The 17,893-nt window shown below is 42.6% G+C and overlaps 1 protein-coding gene across 9 annotated transcripts in view; it reads left to right on the top strand.

Annotated features, from left to right (window-relative positions):
* Positions 1–17,893, top strand: part of kalrna (kalirin RhoGEF kinase a) — a 1,017,450-nt gene that overhangs the window by 916,729 nt on the left and 82,828 nt on the right. For 4 of the 9 annotated variants that reach the window (XM_085986273.1, XM_085986275.1, XM_085986272.1 and 1 more), the window contains 2 exons: positions 3,277–3,521; positions 16,948–17,007. In XM_085986273.1, the coding sequence (XP_085842399.1) occupies positions 3,277–3,521; positions 16,948–17,007 (305 nt within the window). Of the gene's footprint in view, positions 1–3,276; positions 3,522–13,853; positions 15,577–16,947; positions 17,008–17,893 lie in introns of those variants that run through there. The other 5 variants (XM_085986276.1, XM_085986279.1, XM_085986280.1 and 2 more) reach the window with 4 other exon arrangements.

Below are 17,893 nucleotides of genomic sequence, written 5' to 3'. Positions count from 1 at the left end.
TGAATGCAATTCTTCAACCCTCCTGAAAGTCACAATTGTAATATCTATTTTTTTTCCCACATACAGTAGAACCTGCTTAATTTCAACCGCTCGGGACAACCTCGCAAATTGCAATAAAATAGAGATTTCTATAAAGCAGGAAGTAACAAAAGCAACAAACATTAAAGCTAGTCTGCTGCATAACAACCATTATTAGCCTACATTTTATACAATATCTTACAGCAAGGGTGAATACAGTATAACAGTTTAAAGAAAATTGGTCATGTTTCGTGAGTTTTTTAATGCTGAGAATAATAATTACAGTATATCTTACAACATGACCATTGAAGCCCTCAGGTTCAAAGGTGGCAAGTCTAGTTAAAGCTGGATTTTTGAAGCCTTGTTAAAGCAGGATTTCTGTGTGCCACACTTGCATATAAGTAGGAATTGCAATAAATGTAATTGCAATAAAACAAATTTTTCACAATTGGCAGTATAGGAGACGTTAAAAATGATTGTGTTAAAACTAGAATTGCAATTAAGCGAGTTTCAAATAAAAGGGTACGACTGTACATAGGAACGGGAGTAGGTCATTAAGCCCCTCCAATCTGTTCCACCATTCAGTTGGATCATGGCTAATCTGTACCTTAACTCTATTTACCCAACCGTTGCTCTATATCCCTCAATACCCTTACCAACAAAAATCTATCTATCTCAGTCTTGAAAATGTCAGCACCCACAGCCTTTGGGGGAGCAAGTTCCAGATTTCTACTACACTTTTGTGAAAAAGGCTTCCTGATTTCACTCCTAAATGGCCTAGCTCTAATGTTAAGATTACGCTCTCTTGTTCTGGATTTCCCCAGCAGAGGCAATAGTTTCTCTGTATCTACCCTAACTAATCCCTTTATCATTTTAAAGACCTCAGTAAGATCACCCCTCAAGACAAGACAAGCCAAGCTTATTCAACCTGCCCTCATATTTAACCCTTTAACCCCTGGTGTCATTCTGGTGATTCTGCGCTATACCCCTTCCAAGGCCAATATAATCTTTCCTGAGGTTCGATACCCAAAACTCCAGATGGGGTCTACCCAAGGTTCTGTACAACTGAAGCATTGCTTCCTCCCCTTTGTATTCCAGATCCCTTTGAGATAAAGGCCAACTTTCCATTAGTCTTTTGATTACTTTTTGTTCCTGTGCACAAGCTTTTCATGATTTTTGTACATGGACATCTAAACAACTTTGCTCCTCCACAGCTCCTAGTCTCTGTCACCATTAAGAAAATATTCTGATTTTTTTTTCCTCAGATCCAGTGGTTAATTTCACTCTACCCACATTAAACTCCATGTGTCATAGTTTTGCCCACTCACTTAGTCCGTCCATGTCCCTTTGTTACTTCCTGCTCCCATCCATACAACTTGCCATGCCTCCTAATTTAATGACATCTGCAAACATGGATTTACAACTCTATTCCTTCATAAGATAAGCAGCTTAGTTGCGGCATTTATTTTCAAAATATATAGAGCCAGAATTTGTTATCAAATATGGGTAAATGGTACAGCAACTTCAGGCAAGGAGCAGATGATTATCCAAAAGTTGCTGTCCAGGTTGCGCCACTCCGCCGTTAACTTCGCGAAAACGGCATCTCGCCCTTGGCCTCCCTGTGTTTTTTAGGAACTTGCTGTATTTGTCCATTAAACGCGCCACAGAAAGTTAAATGTTGTCATTACAAGCGCAAGTATTCTTTTTACGACGTGATCACTGTTAATGACTGCCAATCAACCTCTGGCACTGAAAATTAACTATTACCAGTGTGATGTCTCATTCCTTTAAACTTAAAATTTTTCAGAGAAATCTTAAAAATGTCTCACTGCTTTCCTGTCTCTCTTTCTCTCTCAATCCAATCTTTCTATTGCTCTCTCTCTTTCTCTACCTGATTTGACAGTGAATTCACCCCCTTTTAATTCACCCTCCACTCAGTCCTTTCTGTGTTTATTTCCCAATCCTTAAATGTCATTGGTTAAGGAGATACCCTGTTGGTTGCTCTGTTTACTCAGGTCCCAGATGCCCTGTTTCCCTCGCTGCGCCGTTATCAGCTCGCACTTTCAACAACTTTGTGACCAAACCTTTTTTGAGCTGAAGGGTGCAAGGGTCCTCGAGATGCAGGGGGAAGTCTAATTAACGGCAGACACCATTAGATGCCGTGCTACAGCAAATTCTGGCTTATACATATTAACAGTTGCAGTATTTGAAACTGACTGGAGAAGGCTTCCAAGTTGCAACAGGCAACTATTTTTATGGACATTGGCCCAAATTTTGCAGTAAAAATAATAGTGAGCACTCACCATTATTAAACTGTAAATCAGACAACAACTTCCGGCGATCGCACATGCGCAGTTAAACACAGAAATCACAGAAGTTGCTGTCCGAGTTGCCCTGCTCCTCCAGAAGCTTCACTATACCGGCACCTCACCGATAGACTAGGCATTGAAACACATGCAACGGTGTGAAGTTGCTGTGCAATATGTGATAGATACTCATTAAGCTCGCCAGAAAAAGTTGGGGCTTTTCCATTCCTGTGTAAGTAAATTTTTAATGCCGTGATAAGTCGTAATTACTGCCAAAAAGTTTCTCTAGCACTGAATAATAAGTGTGGAGTCTCATTCCTTCAGCTTTTAATTATTCTTGGAGATTTTTTTTTTTTTTTAATTAATTTTTTTTACTTTTTCTTTCTGTCTCTTTTATCTCTCTCTTAATCTGATCTTTCTTTCCCTCTCTTTATCTCACTTTCTGTACATGATTTGGCATTGAATTAAATATTTTAACTGATACATCCTGGCTCAGACTCTGCATGCCTCAGCAAGGATTCTTCAATCTGATTGGTTAAGGAGATACACAGTTGCTTGCTCTGTTCACACAGCTCCCGGATTCCCTGTAGAGGGCGCTGCGCCAAAATGGCCTTTCTAATCACAATAGGTTCCAGTGCAAAAGCTCATAGAAAATCTGTGGGCAAGTGTAAGTGTAATGAATGCTGGTGCCGTTCGTTTGCTGCCGACGGCAAAATCCGGCTTTATGAATATTGTGGCCCTTCTAGCAGAGAAAGGCAACATAAGCCACTCTTGGGATGTCAGGGGAGCTTTATTTATGACAATGTCCAAACAATGTTGCATTACTAGTTCAACAAAATTGGTAAGAATAAAATTAAGCAATAGATTTTATTTTTCTATGATCTTAATGCCAATCATGTTTGTTCTGTTAGCTTATCCCAGTCCTCCCATATTATGTTGATCTTTATTGCAGCACTGCAATCACCAATTGAATACATGAAAAGAGAAAGTGGTTCCCACTCCTTAGGCAAAACACAAGCGAGCAGGATACCCCAGCCCAACATCAGAGCACTCTCCTCTTCCCAGGTGGGGTCTGAAAGGCCTCCGAAGTCATCAGCTCACAATCCATCACTACCAGCATTAAAGCTATCTACCTCCAATGGCACTACAAGCTTCGATGACGAACAGCAGTATGGAGACAATTATGAGCAAATCAAGGTACCTACACAAGAAAGTCCTTCAACCTTGTTCAATAATATATGCCTAACCAGAGGAGCTAAACTGGCTCATCAATAGCTCAAGTTCCCAGGGTTCTTAGCTTCCAAAACATGATAATGATTGCCCAATGCTACTGTCTATTCAACCATTCCAACAAATTAATCATTAGACTAATACTCTGAGGTAAAGGTGTGGACAGTATTTCCAACAAATGATCAAACATTCTTAACAGTACAATCATCTATTTCTAGTGGACTATAAATTGGGGGTACGCTATCAGTAATAAAGGAATGTCATTTGTGTAACAAAATTTACACAGGTAATTGTTGTATCCGTGTGTTAATGGAGACACGGAATGCAGGAGTTGGTTTAACAGGTGTTTACTGAACAAAGTCTGGAGATGAACTAAAAGATACAAGACACTATACAGGCTTATATAACCCGAGTGGCCACTACCGGCATTACAGTACACAGGGGCTCTTAAAGGCACATACACCACAATTCCTCCCCTTTTAGACAACCAGTACATAACATTTTAAGTAATCATTAATTAACATGTTTACAAGAACAATAATCTACACATTTGCTGCAGTTAATCAATTATAAGTCAGTCTCTCTGGAGGCTTCCTGACTCGGTCCGGATAACGCCTCGGTGGTGTAGTAGTTTTCGGTGGTGTAGTAGGTTCTTTTGGCAAGGGCGATTCGGCTTGAATGCCAGTGTCGGGTTCATCTGGTTCCAGTATCACCGGATCGGAGGTAGATACTATGGGTATCTCTGCTTCATCATTAGGCGTATAGAGTTGTGGTGTAGGTTGTCCCTTTTCGGATGACTCTATGATCTGGTCAGCATGGCGCCTTATTATGCTTTCTCCAATGTCTACGGTATACATCAGCGGTCCTAGTCGTGTGCAAATAGTTCCAGGCTGCCATTTCTCGGTACGATAGTCCCGGGCCAAAACTTGTTGACCTATCTGGAAGGTTCTGGTTGGCCTTTCATTCATGCCTTGAAATTGCCGGTTCTCTACGTCCCTTCTGATGTTTGGCTTGATCAAATCCAGCCGGCATCTTAGTCTTCTATTGAAAAACATCATGGCGGGAGTTTGGTTTGTAACCACATGTGTTGCATTCCTGTATGCAAACAAGAAGTTATCTACCTTATGCTGTAGATTTATGTCTTCATTACCCATGGCCTTTATGGCCTTCTTGAAGGTCTGGACAAACCTTTCAGCCAATCCATTGGTAGCGGGATGGTATGGGCCGGACGTGTAGTGCTTAACCCCATTGTTTTTTAAGAACTTCCTGAATTCTTTGGACACAAATTGCGGTCCATTATCAGAACAGATCTGGTCCTTAATACTGTGATGGTCCTTAATACTGTGATGGTTTTTTCCGTGGTGGTGGAGGACATCTTTATTACCTCCGGCCACTTGGAGTGTGCATCAACCGCGATTAAGAACATTGAGTCCATAAATGGACCAGCAAAGTCGATGTGTACCTTCTGCCATGGAGATGAGGGCCACTCCCATGGATGTAGAGGGGCTTGTGGCGGGGCGTTTTGGACCTTCTGGCATCCTAGACAGCCCTTGGTCATTTCTTCGATGTCTCCATCGATACCTGGCCACCACACAAATGCTCTGGCTAGGTTCTTCATTTTCACTCCACCCAGATGCCCCTCGTGAAGCTCCTTTAGCACTTTATCCTGGAGTTTGGGTGGAATCACCACTCTGGATCCACACATCAAGGTTCCTCGGCATACTGACAGCTGTTCTCTTCTTTGCGAGAATGCTGGCAACAGTGGTTCGCCATGTGCTGGCCAGCCCTTCACCATTAAATCGTAGACTCGTGAGAGAGTCGGGTCATTTCTCGTTTCTTTTTCAATGGTAGAATTTGTTACTGGTAGACATTCCACTATGGTTGAGTGGAACATCTCCACTGGGTCCACTGTAGGTGCCTCTTCTACCGTTGGCAACGGTAGACGCGATAAACCGTCAGCATTTCCATGCTGTTTTGATCCTTTGTATTCTATGTCATATTGGTGTGCCCCTAGGAAAAGGGACCACCTTTGTACTGTCATAATGGGAACGCCCTTTTTAGGGTTGAATATGGAGACGAGGGGTTGATGGTCAGTCAACAAGGTAAATTTTTGTCCGTGTAGGTAATGGTTGAATTTCTTCACTCCCCATACCAGGCTGAGTGCTTCCCTGTCGATCTGGGCATAGTTACGCTCAGCTGAGTTCAATGAGCGTGACGCAAAAGCTATCGGCCGCTCCGAGCCATCAGGGAATCTGTGCGATAATACCGCTCCTACGCCATAAGGGGATGCATCGCACGCCAGTCTGATTGGCAGTGATGGGTTGTAATGAGCCAAAACTTCCTTGGACGTGATCAAGCCTTTGCATTTATGGAAGGCACGTTTACAGTCTTCGCTCCATTTCCAAATTGCTCCCGTTTGTAGCAGTTCGTTAAGAGGGTGCAGAACAGTTGACAAGTTCGGTAAAAATTTATGATAGTAATTTATCAATCCCAGGAACGACCTTAATTGTGAGACACTCAGGTGCTGGGGCTTTTATGACCGCTTCAATTTTTTCAGGTGACTTATGCAACCCTTCTTCGTTAATTATGTGGCCACAATATGATATTTGTTTCGGAAAAATTCGCACTTGGGGCGATTTGCTCGTAGGCCCCGTTCTCTCAGCCTAGTGAGCACCTGCTCCAAATTGGCAAGGTGCTCGTTGTCGTTTTCTCCTGTTACAAGGATGTCGTCTAGGTAGCATGGAGTCCCTGGAATCCCTTGCAGGACTTGCTACTCCGAAAACCAGTCGATTGTACTGGTACAGGCCTTTGTGTGTGTTTATCGTGAGATACTTTTTAGAGGCCTCCTCAACCTCCATCTGTAGATATGCCTGTGCCAAGTCAATTTTGGTGAAACGTTTCCCTCCGGATAGTGAGGCGAAGATATCTTCTATCCTCGGAAGAGGATACTGTACTGTGTGAAGGACCGGGTTTACAGTCACCTTGAAGTCCCCACAGATGCGAATTTTTCTCTGTTCTTCAGATTTATCATTATTCAACGTTTTCTTCATGACCGGGACGATGGGTGTTGCCCACTCGCTCCAATCTATCTTGGATAACACGCCTGCCTTTTCCAAATTCTCCAGCTCTGCCTCGACTGCTGGATGAATTGCGTATGGCACCGGCCTTGCCTTAAAAAACTTGGGAATTGCCGCATCTTCCACTTTTATTGAGGCGGTGACGCCTTTCAAGGTTCCTAGTTCCTGTTGAAACACTTCTTTGGCGTTGGCCAAGATGTCTTTTAATCGTTCAGGTATGAAGTCATCATTTTTTTTCTTACTGGTCACAGTCAGTGCCTGAATGGAGTGCCAGTCTAAATGTATCTTTCTGATCCATTCACGTCCCAACAGCGGTGGACCACCATCTTGCAGAACGTATAAATACAACTTCTGTATTTCCTTGCCGTTGTATACAACAGGCACTATTATTTTCCCTCTGGGGTATACTTTCTGCCCCGTATATGTCTTCAAGATAATGGATGTGTCTTTCAAAGGTATATGCAGAAATAGCCGCTCGTAATCCCGTCGACTTATGACGGTCAGAGCTGATCCTGTATCTAGCTCCATTTTAACTGGGGACCCCGCTATCGTGAGGGTAACCCAAATGGTCTGGTAATCTTCTTTGGCAATTACATTATGTAATTTGAGACAGCTTAGTCTCTTGTTTCCGGAGTCGCTATCGCTCTTCTGGTCTTCGGAGCTACTGTCCGTCATCATTTGTACCTTTCTGTACTTTTCCTTATTGATTTTTTTTCTGTCCGTGGATTTTTTGTTTCCAGATCGGCATACACGTGCGATGTGTCCCATCTTTCCGCATTGCCTGCATGCTTTGTCCTTGAACCAGCAGTCCCTCTGGTCATGGGTGGATCTGCCGCAGCGATAACATCTCTCGAAACCCTGTGTCATTTCATGGGTGCCGAAGTCCTGTGGCTTTTGCTGTATCTCTGCAGCTCCTCTTGCTGCTGCTTCGTATGATACAGCCACACTGAAAGCCTTGTCCAGTGTTAAATCTTTCTCAGAAAGTAGCCTTTTCTGTGTTCCTTCACTTAGGAGACCGCAGACGAATTTGTCTCGAAGAGAATCTGCCAGTCCTGCCCCGAATTGGCAGTGCTTTGACAGCTTCCTTAATTCGGTGAGGTAATCAGCGTTACTTTCATTCTTGTGCTGCTTCCTCCTGAAGAATTTGAATTGTTCCGCTATCAGCAGCGGTGTTGTGTTTAAGTGCTCCTGTAGGGTATCAACAATCTCCTTAAAATTCTTGTCCATCGGTTTGGCTGGAGTGATTAAGTTTCGCAACAGCCCGTATGTCCTTGCGCCCATTAGATTTAGAAGTACTGATGCCTTTTTATCATCCTCTATTTCATTCGCTGTGCAATATACCTCCACTCTTTCCACATATGTGGTCCAATCCTCTACATCACTATCGAAAGCAGTAATATTGCCAGTCTTAGGCATCCTGAAAAAATGGCGCCTCCTGCGCTTTCCTTTCTTCCCTGCCGAGAAAAAATGGCGCCTCCCGCGCTTTCCCGCCGCTGCCGCTGCTGACAACGCTGTTCTCCGCGGTTCTTATTTATACAGATATTTTTAATAGTTGGAGACTCGTTCCCGCCGGACTCTCTGGGACTTTTCCCTCCCTCTGCTTGGTCCGAACGCCGACCTGCTTTGCAGTGCTGGCCGTCTCCCGAGTGCTCCACCCTCCGTCTCTGTTTGCCTCCGCCTTCGCTGCTCGGCCCCGCTGCAGAGCCAGCCGATCGAGCCCCAGGCCGCCGCCCAGGAAGGATTATTGCAGTACCTGCCACCAGCCCGGCTAGCTGGTGAAACCACAGTTTTTTCTTTTTTTTTTTTCTTCGACCTTCGTCTGAGGAATCGATCTCCTTGAGGTGCTGCCGAATTGCAGGTAAGTCCGTTTCCAATTCGTCGCCACTGTTGTATCCGTGTGTTAATGGAGACACAGAATGCAGGAAGGAGTTGGTTTAACAGGTGTTTACTGAACAAAGTCTGGAGGTGAACTAAAAGATACAAGACACTATACAGGCTTTTCTAGCCCGAGTGGCCACTACCGGCATTACAGTACACAGGGGCTCTTAAAGGCACATACACCACAGTAATTATATAATGCATGCATAAAATCACCAAATAAGACTTTAAAGACCTATCGCATACTTGTTCAACTTCACCCATCCAAGATGGGCAATCTTTGCAAGTCCCAATCCACATCACCTTACCTCAAAACAGTCCTTCCTGTAGATGGAATTAACCTTCATGCCTTCCAAAAGATATATGGAGAGGAATCAAAATATATGAAAGTCTTTTACCAATTTATGTTTCGCAATGTTTCACAAATTATTAACTGTTAGCAGACTGTTATTTGACATGCTACATTGTTGACTGGATTCAATGATGTCCTATTACATTAATAATGTACTTGAACAATTAAAATCATCTGGTCTGAGTGACTCAATGGGTTTAACTGTACTCAGAAAGAGAGTAATTTTACCATGAATGTTTATTGTATTGAGCCAAACCACACTCCTCACAAGGGAGGCAATGCCCACAATCCTGCAGTCTGCCTTATGTGTAATCATTTTTATGTGGCAAAGCAAATTGACTAATGTCTTCTAACACCAACACAGTAGGATACTAAGCCATTGGGGGGTGAATTTTCAGCACATTCGTGGTGTATAAATGACGGGGATTTTTTTTTTTTTTTTGAGCGAGCAAGTTCCAGTGAAAGTTACTTCCTCCCCTTGTGTGTCTTTAAAACGTTTCCCCCAAATTTCCTCGTACTTTTTCATCCTTCCCAGGATCTGCCCATCGTGTCCTCACTGGCCTCATTAGCATATTTCCGAGTGAGAGCCAGTGGCACAGCAGCTGTGAGGTTCCTGGTTTTACATTGATATTGCACTCTGGGTAATTAGCTTTTTAAACCCCGATTGCATTTTTCTCCACAAAGGCCTACATTTGCCTTTCACTGCCTCTCACAGTGTCAACCCACTAGAAGATTTTTGTACCACCACCTGGGCATCTGAGGAGCAGGTACGGCCTTTTCTATAGGCATACCACTATGCCATTATCATCGAGGAGGATGGGGAGTACCACAGGATGGAGTGACAGAGAATCAGCAGCATTAACTGGAAGAGATATTACAGCAGGTGTCATCACTGAAGTCTTCCCTTCTGTGGAGCACAGTCTACCTCTGACACCACCGCCTTACCTCCTCCTCCTTCACTTTCAAATAAAGGGACATTCCCTCAAATCATTATCCATCTTACCACATCACAACAGCCCTGTTTGCCCCTACAGAACCATGCCAATCATCATCACCTGAGTGAAGCCGTCAGCACCGCATAAGTGCACACTTTCCTGTATGACTCTGACCTCCATCATAACAGCGCACATTCTATTTTATTACAGTAAATTCCAAAGTGCACACACTCTGCCTCCCATGGATTTTGTAACCTATTTTTGTGCTTTTTCCAGGTGCCACCCAAGAGCTAGGATTGCTGGAGTTGGTTAACTGCTCATGCTCCACAAAAAGCTCATGGGACTGAAATAGGCCTTACCTCATGGCTGCTTGCTCCTGGCAGGATGCCACTGCCAGCTGCATCCATGGAGTTTGCTTGTTGACAGCCTAGTCTCGCCTACCACGGTCCACTGGTATAGTGCTCTGAGGTGCAAAGCCTGGCATATGCTACTGTCCTGAGAGACAGCAGTGTTTGCCCGGTGGACTCCAGCCAGTGCCTTGGACTTGTGACCCCATTGATGGCTGGTCTAATGATAGCTCTCAGATCCTGAAAACCCAGAGACACAGCGGCTGCCACGGTCTGGAAACCATGATTCATGCTGTCCCTATTGCCTCCAGAGCTGCAGTATGTGCTTCTAGCGGAGTATAGATGCATTGCTGGTCATCTTCCAGAACTTGATAGACTCTGGAACAGTACCCATGGATTGGAGGGTAGCTAATGTTACCCCACTATTCAAAAAAGGTGGTAGAGAAAAAGCAGAGAATTATAGACTGGTAAGCCTGACATCGGTAGTGGGGAAAATGCTAGAGTCCATTATAAAAGATGTAATAGCAGAGCACTTGGAAAGCAGTGACAGGATCGGACAAAGTCAACATGGATTTACAAAAGGTAAATTGTGCTTGACTAATCTACTGGAATTTTTTGAGGATGTAACTGGTAAAATAGATAAGGGAGAACCAGTGGATGTGGTGTATTTGGACTTTCAGAAGGCTTTCGATAAGGTCCCGCATAAGAGATTAGCGTGCAAAATTAAGGCACATGGGATTGGGGGCAAGGTATTGACTTGGATAGAGAACTGGTTGGCAGATAGAAAGCAAAGAGTTGGAATAAACGGGTTGTTTTCCGAGTGGCAGGCAGTGACTAGTGGGGTACCACAAGGATCGGTCCTAGGACCCCAGCTGTTCACAATATATATTAATGATCTGGACGAGGGAATTGGATGTAATATCTCCAAATTTGCAGACGACACAAAGCTGGGTGGGAGGGTATGCTGTGAGGAGGATGTCGTGAAACTCCAGTACGATTTGGACAGGTTGGGTGATTGGGCAGAAACATGGCAAATGCACTATAATGTGGATAAATGTGCGGTTATCCACTTTGGTGGCAAAAACAGGAAGGCAGATTATTATTTGAATGGCAATAGATTGGGAGAAGGGGAAGTGCAAAGAGACCTGGGTGTTCTTGTGCACCAGTCGCTGAAGGTAAGCATGCAGGTACAGCAGGCGGTTAAGAAGGCAAATGGTATGTTGGCCTTCGTAGCAAGAGGGTTCGAGTACAGGAACAAGGATGTCTTGCTGCAGTTGTACAGGGCCTTGGTGAGACCGCACCTTGAGTATTGTGTGCAGTTTTGGTTGCCTTATCTGAGGAAGGATGTTCTTGCCATGGAAGGAGTGCAGCGAAGATTCACCAGGCTGATACCTGGGATGGCAGGAATGATGTATAAGGAGAGATTGTGTCGATTGGGCTTATACGCACTGGAGTTTAAATGATTGAGAGGGGATCTCATCGAAACCTATAAAATTCTGTCAGGCCTGGACAGACTAGATGCAGGAAGGATGTTCCCAATGGCCGGGGAGTCCAGAACCAGGGGTCATAGTCTAAGGATAAGGGGTAAGCCATTTAGGACTGAGATGAGGAGGAATTTCTTCACCCAAAGAGTGGTGAACCTGTGGAATTCTCTGCCACAGAGGGCGGTGGAGGCCAGTTCATTAAATATATTCAAGAAGGAGTTGGATATATTTCTTAAGGCTAAAGGGATCAAGGGATATGGGGAGAAGGCAGGGACAGGGTACTGAATTTGGATGATCAGCCATGATCTCATTGAATGGCGGAGCAGGCTCGAGGGGCCGAATGGCCTACTCCTGCACCTATCTTCTACGTTTCTATGTATAGGCACCAAGTGGTCCCTGGCCACCACTTAGCTGTGGGATCTGTTGCAGATTTCAATAAATGTGCCTGCAAGGAAGAAAAAGCATTCATGATGTTGCTGCAAAGAGTCACAGTTGTCAGTTGTCACACATTGTCAGAGATTGACCTCAGAGCCTGCATGTAATTAAGATGTTCCTCAAACATTCTTCTCAGGTGAGACTCATGAGTTCTGAGTCCCATGACTTAAAGGCAGCCTTGTACCTAGCCCTCACTGGGAAGGTGGCACATCCTCACCCACTTCCAACTCCTCCAGCTCCATCGTCTCAGTGAATCACTTGTTGCCACATCCTCACTACCATTATCTAATTGCGCCTGAGTTGAACAGCTTTGAGCTGGAGCCTTGGAGCGAGGAAGCATGTGATGCAGGTGTTCAGTTGGAGGAGGTGGGGCAGAGGAAGCTGGGCCATGATGAAGCAGCTAGAAGCCCTGGTCTTCATTTTCCTCTTCCAGATCATCATCTTTTTCTTCCTCTTGTGCCCGTATGTTACTGTGGTGGATCTGCAGGAAAGGTGGGTAAAAGGTAAGAATGGTCGCACATTACCTCTTCAGAATTGAGGAGATTGAAGAAGTGGATGAAAGCTTCTGTCTGTGTGGTGCTTCAGGATGATGCCAAGGCAACACTTGTAGGTGTTCAGTTACTAACTGCAAGATACTGCTGACCTCACCATCTCCCATGGCAAGAGCTGAATAAGTGCCCATGGACTTATCTTCCAAGGAGGTGAGGGGTTTAAAAGTGGGGACACCCCTTCTGGTGTCCAGCCTTTGTGAGTCAACTTAAGACTGCAAGAACATAGAATAAATGAGAATAAGGCTAGCAGTTGAAGAATGTGTGGAAGTGGCACAGGAGGGGTCGAGTAAAAGATGTGGGGGTATTAAGCTATTAAAGTGAAAGAAGGGGTTTTCGGGTCATGCAAACAAGTAATTGATGTAAGGGGGGCTGTGTACACATTGTGAGTAAAGTCTTGTGTTCTTCTCTTGGATGCGGCCCTGCTCTGCAGCTCTCTGGGTACAGATGGTGCTTAAGTGGTAATAATTAAGTTAAAAGTATCGTAAATATATATGAGAGTGACGTGAAAAAGCCAAGCACTGTTCCTTTCTTACCTGTTTGTTCCTCGGTCTGCTACTGAAGAGTACACATGCTATTAAAGGCTACACCTAAGTTTCCAGGAAGTTCACTTGTTTATACCCATTTTACACAGGCTTTACGCCAATGACTGCACCAGTGAGAATGTAAATCAGCAGATCCAGGAAACCCTGGGTGCAATGTTTAAAGGGCAATAGTAGTGTAACTCATTTTGGGAAAATTCTCACTCATTCTTCTTTGGGAATAAATCAATTCTTCAAGCAATATGGCGATTTTATAAACCCCTCTATTAGAGGGATTCACTGAACCAGCCTATACGTTTACATCTGGAGCTAATTTTGTGACTTGGTAATCTTGTGTTCCACCAAATATTAAGTGATATATATCAACTGCCAATCAAATGCTTCTCTGTCAGACAGCAACATTTCTGTAAAAGTTCATAAAATGCTGACCATTGGAATTCTGAATCTATTTTGTACTCTGTATGTATCAGCGGTCACATAACAAGTGGAATAACATGAGCTAGTAGAACCCCATTATAAGTGGGTTTACCATTTCATTACACAAAGCGCACGGATGACATGTCTTTCCAGTATGTACTATAATACCACTTCAGTATCACAGATCCAAACCAGGATACTGGTAATGTTAGTGAGGGTAAAAAGTAGACTTAAGCTATTTATTCCTCTCATTTTGTGGACTGATTTTTAAACCCACTTTCCAGAAGATCAACATTTGAAAAACAGCATCCGCCTCTAAACTCTGAAAGACTCTCGGAATGTAAATGCAGACAGTGAAATCTAATTGGATGCTGTTTGCTTTGCACAGAATAATACTGCTGGATGCAATGGGACCTCTATGATGTTGGTCACTCAAGATTACGGTGCAGTGAAGGAGAATGAGATCTGCGTGTTTCAGGGAGAGGTGGTTCAGGTCCTCGCCATTAACCAGCAAAACATGTTCCTGGTGTACCGGCCTGCGAATGAACACTCCCCCGCTGCTGAAGGGTGGATTCCAGGCTTTATCCTGAGTTACACCAGTGACTACTCCACAGAGACTGACGAAGGAAGCATCAAGTAAGTGCCAGGTGGCTGCCCTGGAAGCAGTATGTGGATGTAAAGAAAAAGATGGCGGGTTTTCCCTCCTGAGTTTATCCACAAGGCCGTTGGAACAAACTTCAGAAGTACCCAGTGAATGCTGGATCTTCAACTTAGAGGAGCCATGTCTGGCAGCTCTGTTTTTCTGTTAATATTTGTAATACAAGTGACAATTATGCAGTCATGGCATGTTTTACTTTAACCCTCACTACACTAATGTGGAAATGACTGGACTGGAAGTATGTTTATGTTGTGTTACTAATATGTTTGTTTTGACTTTTATAAACATTTGGCACCAGGACTAATGTTGAACTGAGGCCTAACTTCTCCAGACGGAGAGATTTTTGTTGTCTATGGCAATTTGTACAGCATGTAATTTTTAAAAATTTTCTTTTTGTTTCAAATTTATTGACAGTATATTGTAAAAAAAGTATTACCTTTTTTGTTTTGCCAGGACTCCTTCTAATACATTCCTGTACAAAAATATTTTGCACTATTTAATAAGCCCATATAAATAAAGTCAGGTTGTGCAATATAGTCAGAATGCTCTTCGTTGTACCTGTAATGTAACTAATAATAAATGTATTTTAAATATGTAAAATAAATCTTGAATATGAGCATGTTTTAATTAAGTAAATGGTAAAAACTGTTCTGCTAAATTCTAAAGTGCAGTGATTAGAGGTGCAACATTTGTACAGACTTGTAATTGTTACACCCTAAAGCACTCATTCCCTGAACTGATGATGTTTAGGGCTTACTTGCACACCTTGCCTACTTTTAGCGTCAGATCAGTATCACATTTTAATTGTTGATTTTGGTAAAACTTTCATCTCTTTCTGCCAACACTTTTTGCCATTTTCAACCTGTATACTTCATAATCTCACAGGATGTTAAGCACACGTTCTCACTGAGTGTTGGAGGAAATGCAAATTTACAAACTCAGAACCTGTGAGATTATGCGATGTGCAGCAAAGAAGTGGTGAAGATGACCTAGTTTGGGGAATTATTTGTTACTAAATCTGTTAGCTTTTCCGCTAATGGAAATAAGACATCTTGGTTGATTTTGTTTTGAGAGCATACCATGTTTGTTTTTTCTGGGAGGTTTTCTACTGCTGGCTACCAGAGTTTTGGAAATTAAATGGATTGTTTTTGGCCCCATATCCATCAGGAGCCTAAGATATTCAAGTTATTTGGTGCATTTTTTGGTACAACAGGAAGTCATGTTCTTGGCATACATCACTGCATTTGAGAAAACGAGGAGAAAAGGAGAGCAGTGGGAAAAATGAAGGGAGGTTTGAAAATGATGCTCGTAAATCCAAGGATTTTCTGACCAACAAAGCCTCTGTTAATGTGAGTAAGTCGGCATTTAGGAGCTGCGTGTTCATACTATAAAGATCTAGTCACAAGGCATTAATCCTGCAGGGTTGCTTGCTTAGATTGCCTGCCTGCAACACTTCACTATTGCAGAAGAATCAACATGGTTAATGCACATGAGCTATTTCAACAACTATTATACTTCCTATTGCCTAAAATGGTGATGTGAGTGGTTTTATTACCTCTAAATTACAGATTTGGCTGATGCAACTGGGTGAGATTAATAGCATTAACCATTCACTGTTACAGATAGGTTGTTATTGCCAAATTACTACTGAACAAAAGCAAAGTACTACATCTTTACACTAGTGAAAAATGTATAAAACTCCATATCCGATTCACTGGACTAAAAATGGTTACCGAGTAAATGCAAACCTTGTCACTTGACCTTTAAACAACAGCCTACTTCAGTAGCCCACGATTAACACTTACCTTTGGAACGAACATTATCAGAAACAAGCACATCAATGTTGGCAGTAATAATGCTGATGATTTGTTGTCACTAAATGCACTTCTGTTTACCACACATATTGTGGGTGTGTCTGGAGTTCTGAGAACACAGTGTACCATATTCTTTTGCTGCAATTGTGAATAAATTAAAGTTTTTAACAACTTTGTTGTCTGTTATCTTACTGTGTGTAAAGTGTGAACTCACTCAAGGTATTGAACAATATTCCCTTCTTGGGCAGCTGAAGTTATTTTCCAGGTCCAGCTGGCTCTTCTAAGAATGAACTTGAAAAGAATCTCTTCGACCATTTCTAGATTTTCTATAGTAAAAATTCTCTCTTAACTTCTTTAAATGGTGTTTAAAAATAATACAACTTTAAATTGTATTCCTCTCCCAGCCAAGACTGCACCCCCTCCCCCAAACATGCAACCTCCTCCGAGACCTCTTGCACTACTGCTCCTGAACAAACTAGGAACTCTTCTATAGTGGCCCACTGTGATTGAGCCTTTAGTTCCTTTGTTTCTGCTCAACACTTTTTTTACTGTAATGGATAAGGTCAGAATATGGGCATCTACTTTCTGCAACTTGGATACAGTGTCATAAAGGGCTCAGTGCATTGTACCATGCTTCAGCCTATTTTTCTAAATTGCTGTTGCTAAATTGTAAGTTGCAGAATTTGAGAAAGTGTGGAGCTAGAGTAAACTTTCTAATTAACCACAACTCTTGAATAGATGTGTTTTGATGTAGAAATACTGCTGTGACTCTGAAAGGGGTTAATGGTTTCAGCCATTGATGTTCTAGGCATAGTTTTGGTAAAGAATTGCATTTTAAACATACAATGTAACCGACCACACTCCTAATTCTAACTTTGCTCTTTTTTTCCTCATGCTGCACAAAAGGAATCTAACAGTTCTGAGGAGTCCGAATGTGATGATCTTGACCCTAAAACTAGCATGGAGGTAGTAACAACCGTTTTGCATGTGATATTCAAATGAGTCTGCCCATTAAATGTTGGTGATCAAAGGACAATAATGATCGAGCCACAATTTTCTTTTTCTTCTCTAAGATGGAGATTTTTGTCATTGACTTTCATTTTTTTGCTTGTAGGATTATTTGATTGTGCTATAAAGAATTGTAAAATCCTCAGTGGTGCACTGTTGAGTTCAGCCAGACCATTAGGTAAGACACTGCACAGAGACGAGGTGCTTGGCCTTTTGGAGGAAGTAAGGAGAAAAGGAAAATTATTGGGTTTCCACCACCTCCGATTACACTTCAGCTGGTCACCCACCAACTGGCCACAGTACATCACTGACAGAGACTCTGGACATATCTGATGTTGTCCATTAGTCTTCTCAGCTGGAGAGAGGACAGACAACATTGCCTATCCATCCTCTCAGTCAAAGAGCTCAGGAGGCTATATTTAAATAAAAATAGTTCAATAGTTGTTTTTTTAACCAACAACTCATGCCTCAATCCTATTACAAACTGTTCAAATGTGCTCTTATTGCCTTGGGGAAGAATACAAGACAAATGGTTAACTTTGGAACTGTCTATTTTTGACATGGGTACATTTCATTTCGGTGTCTTGGTTAATGCTGGTGTAATATTGTAACTTACCTACATTAGCAAGGTTTTAATTACATTTATTAATTTATCAAAAACAACCAGTGTTGAAATTACTTAAAAACGGTGACATTTTGTCCTGGAAAATGGAAAATATATGCAAGCACCAGTACAGATATTCATATTTTAGTGCAAAAATAATAATTTTGCTAAAACTGTTACAATTAAATAATATTACAGCATTCTACAACTCCCTTAGCTCTACCTATGACACCCTCATTC

Source organism: Somniosus microcephalus, chromosome 4 (genome assembly GCF_052327205.1).
Source record: "Somniosus microcephalus isolate GS21.2 chromosome 4, FLI_Smic_1.0, whole genome shotgun sequence".
Lineage (NCBI taxonomy): Eukaryota > Metazoa > Chordata > Chondrichthyes > Squaliformes > Somniosidae > Somniosus > Somniosus microcephalus.
The sequence above is the reverse complement of the archived record's forward strand: the minus strand, read 5'-3'. Positions and strand labels throughout refer to the sequence as shown.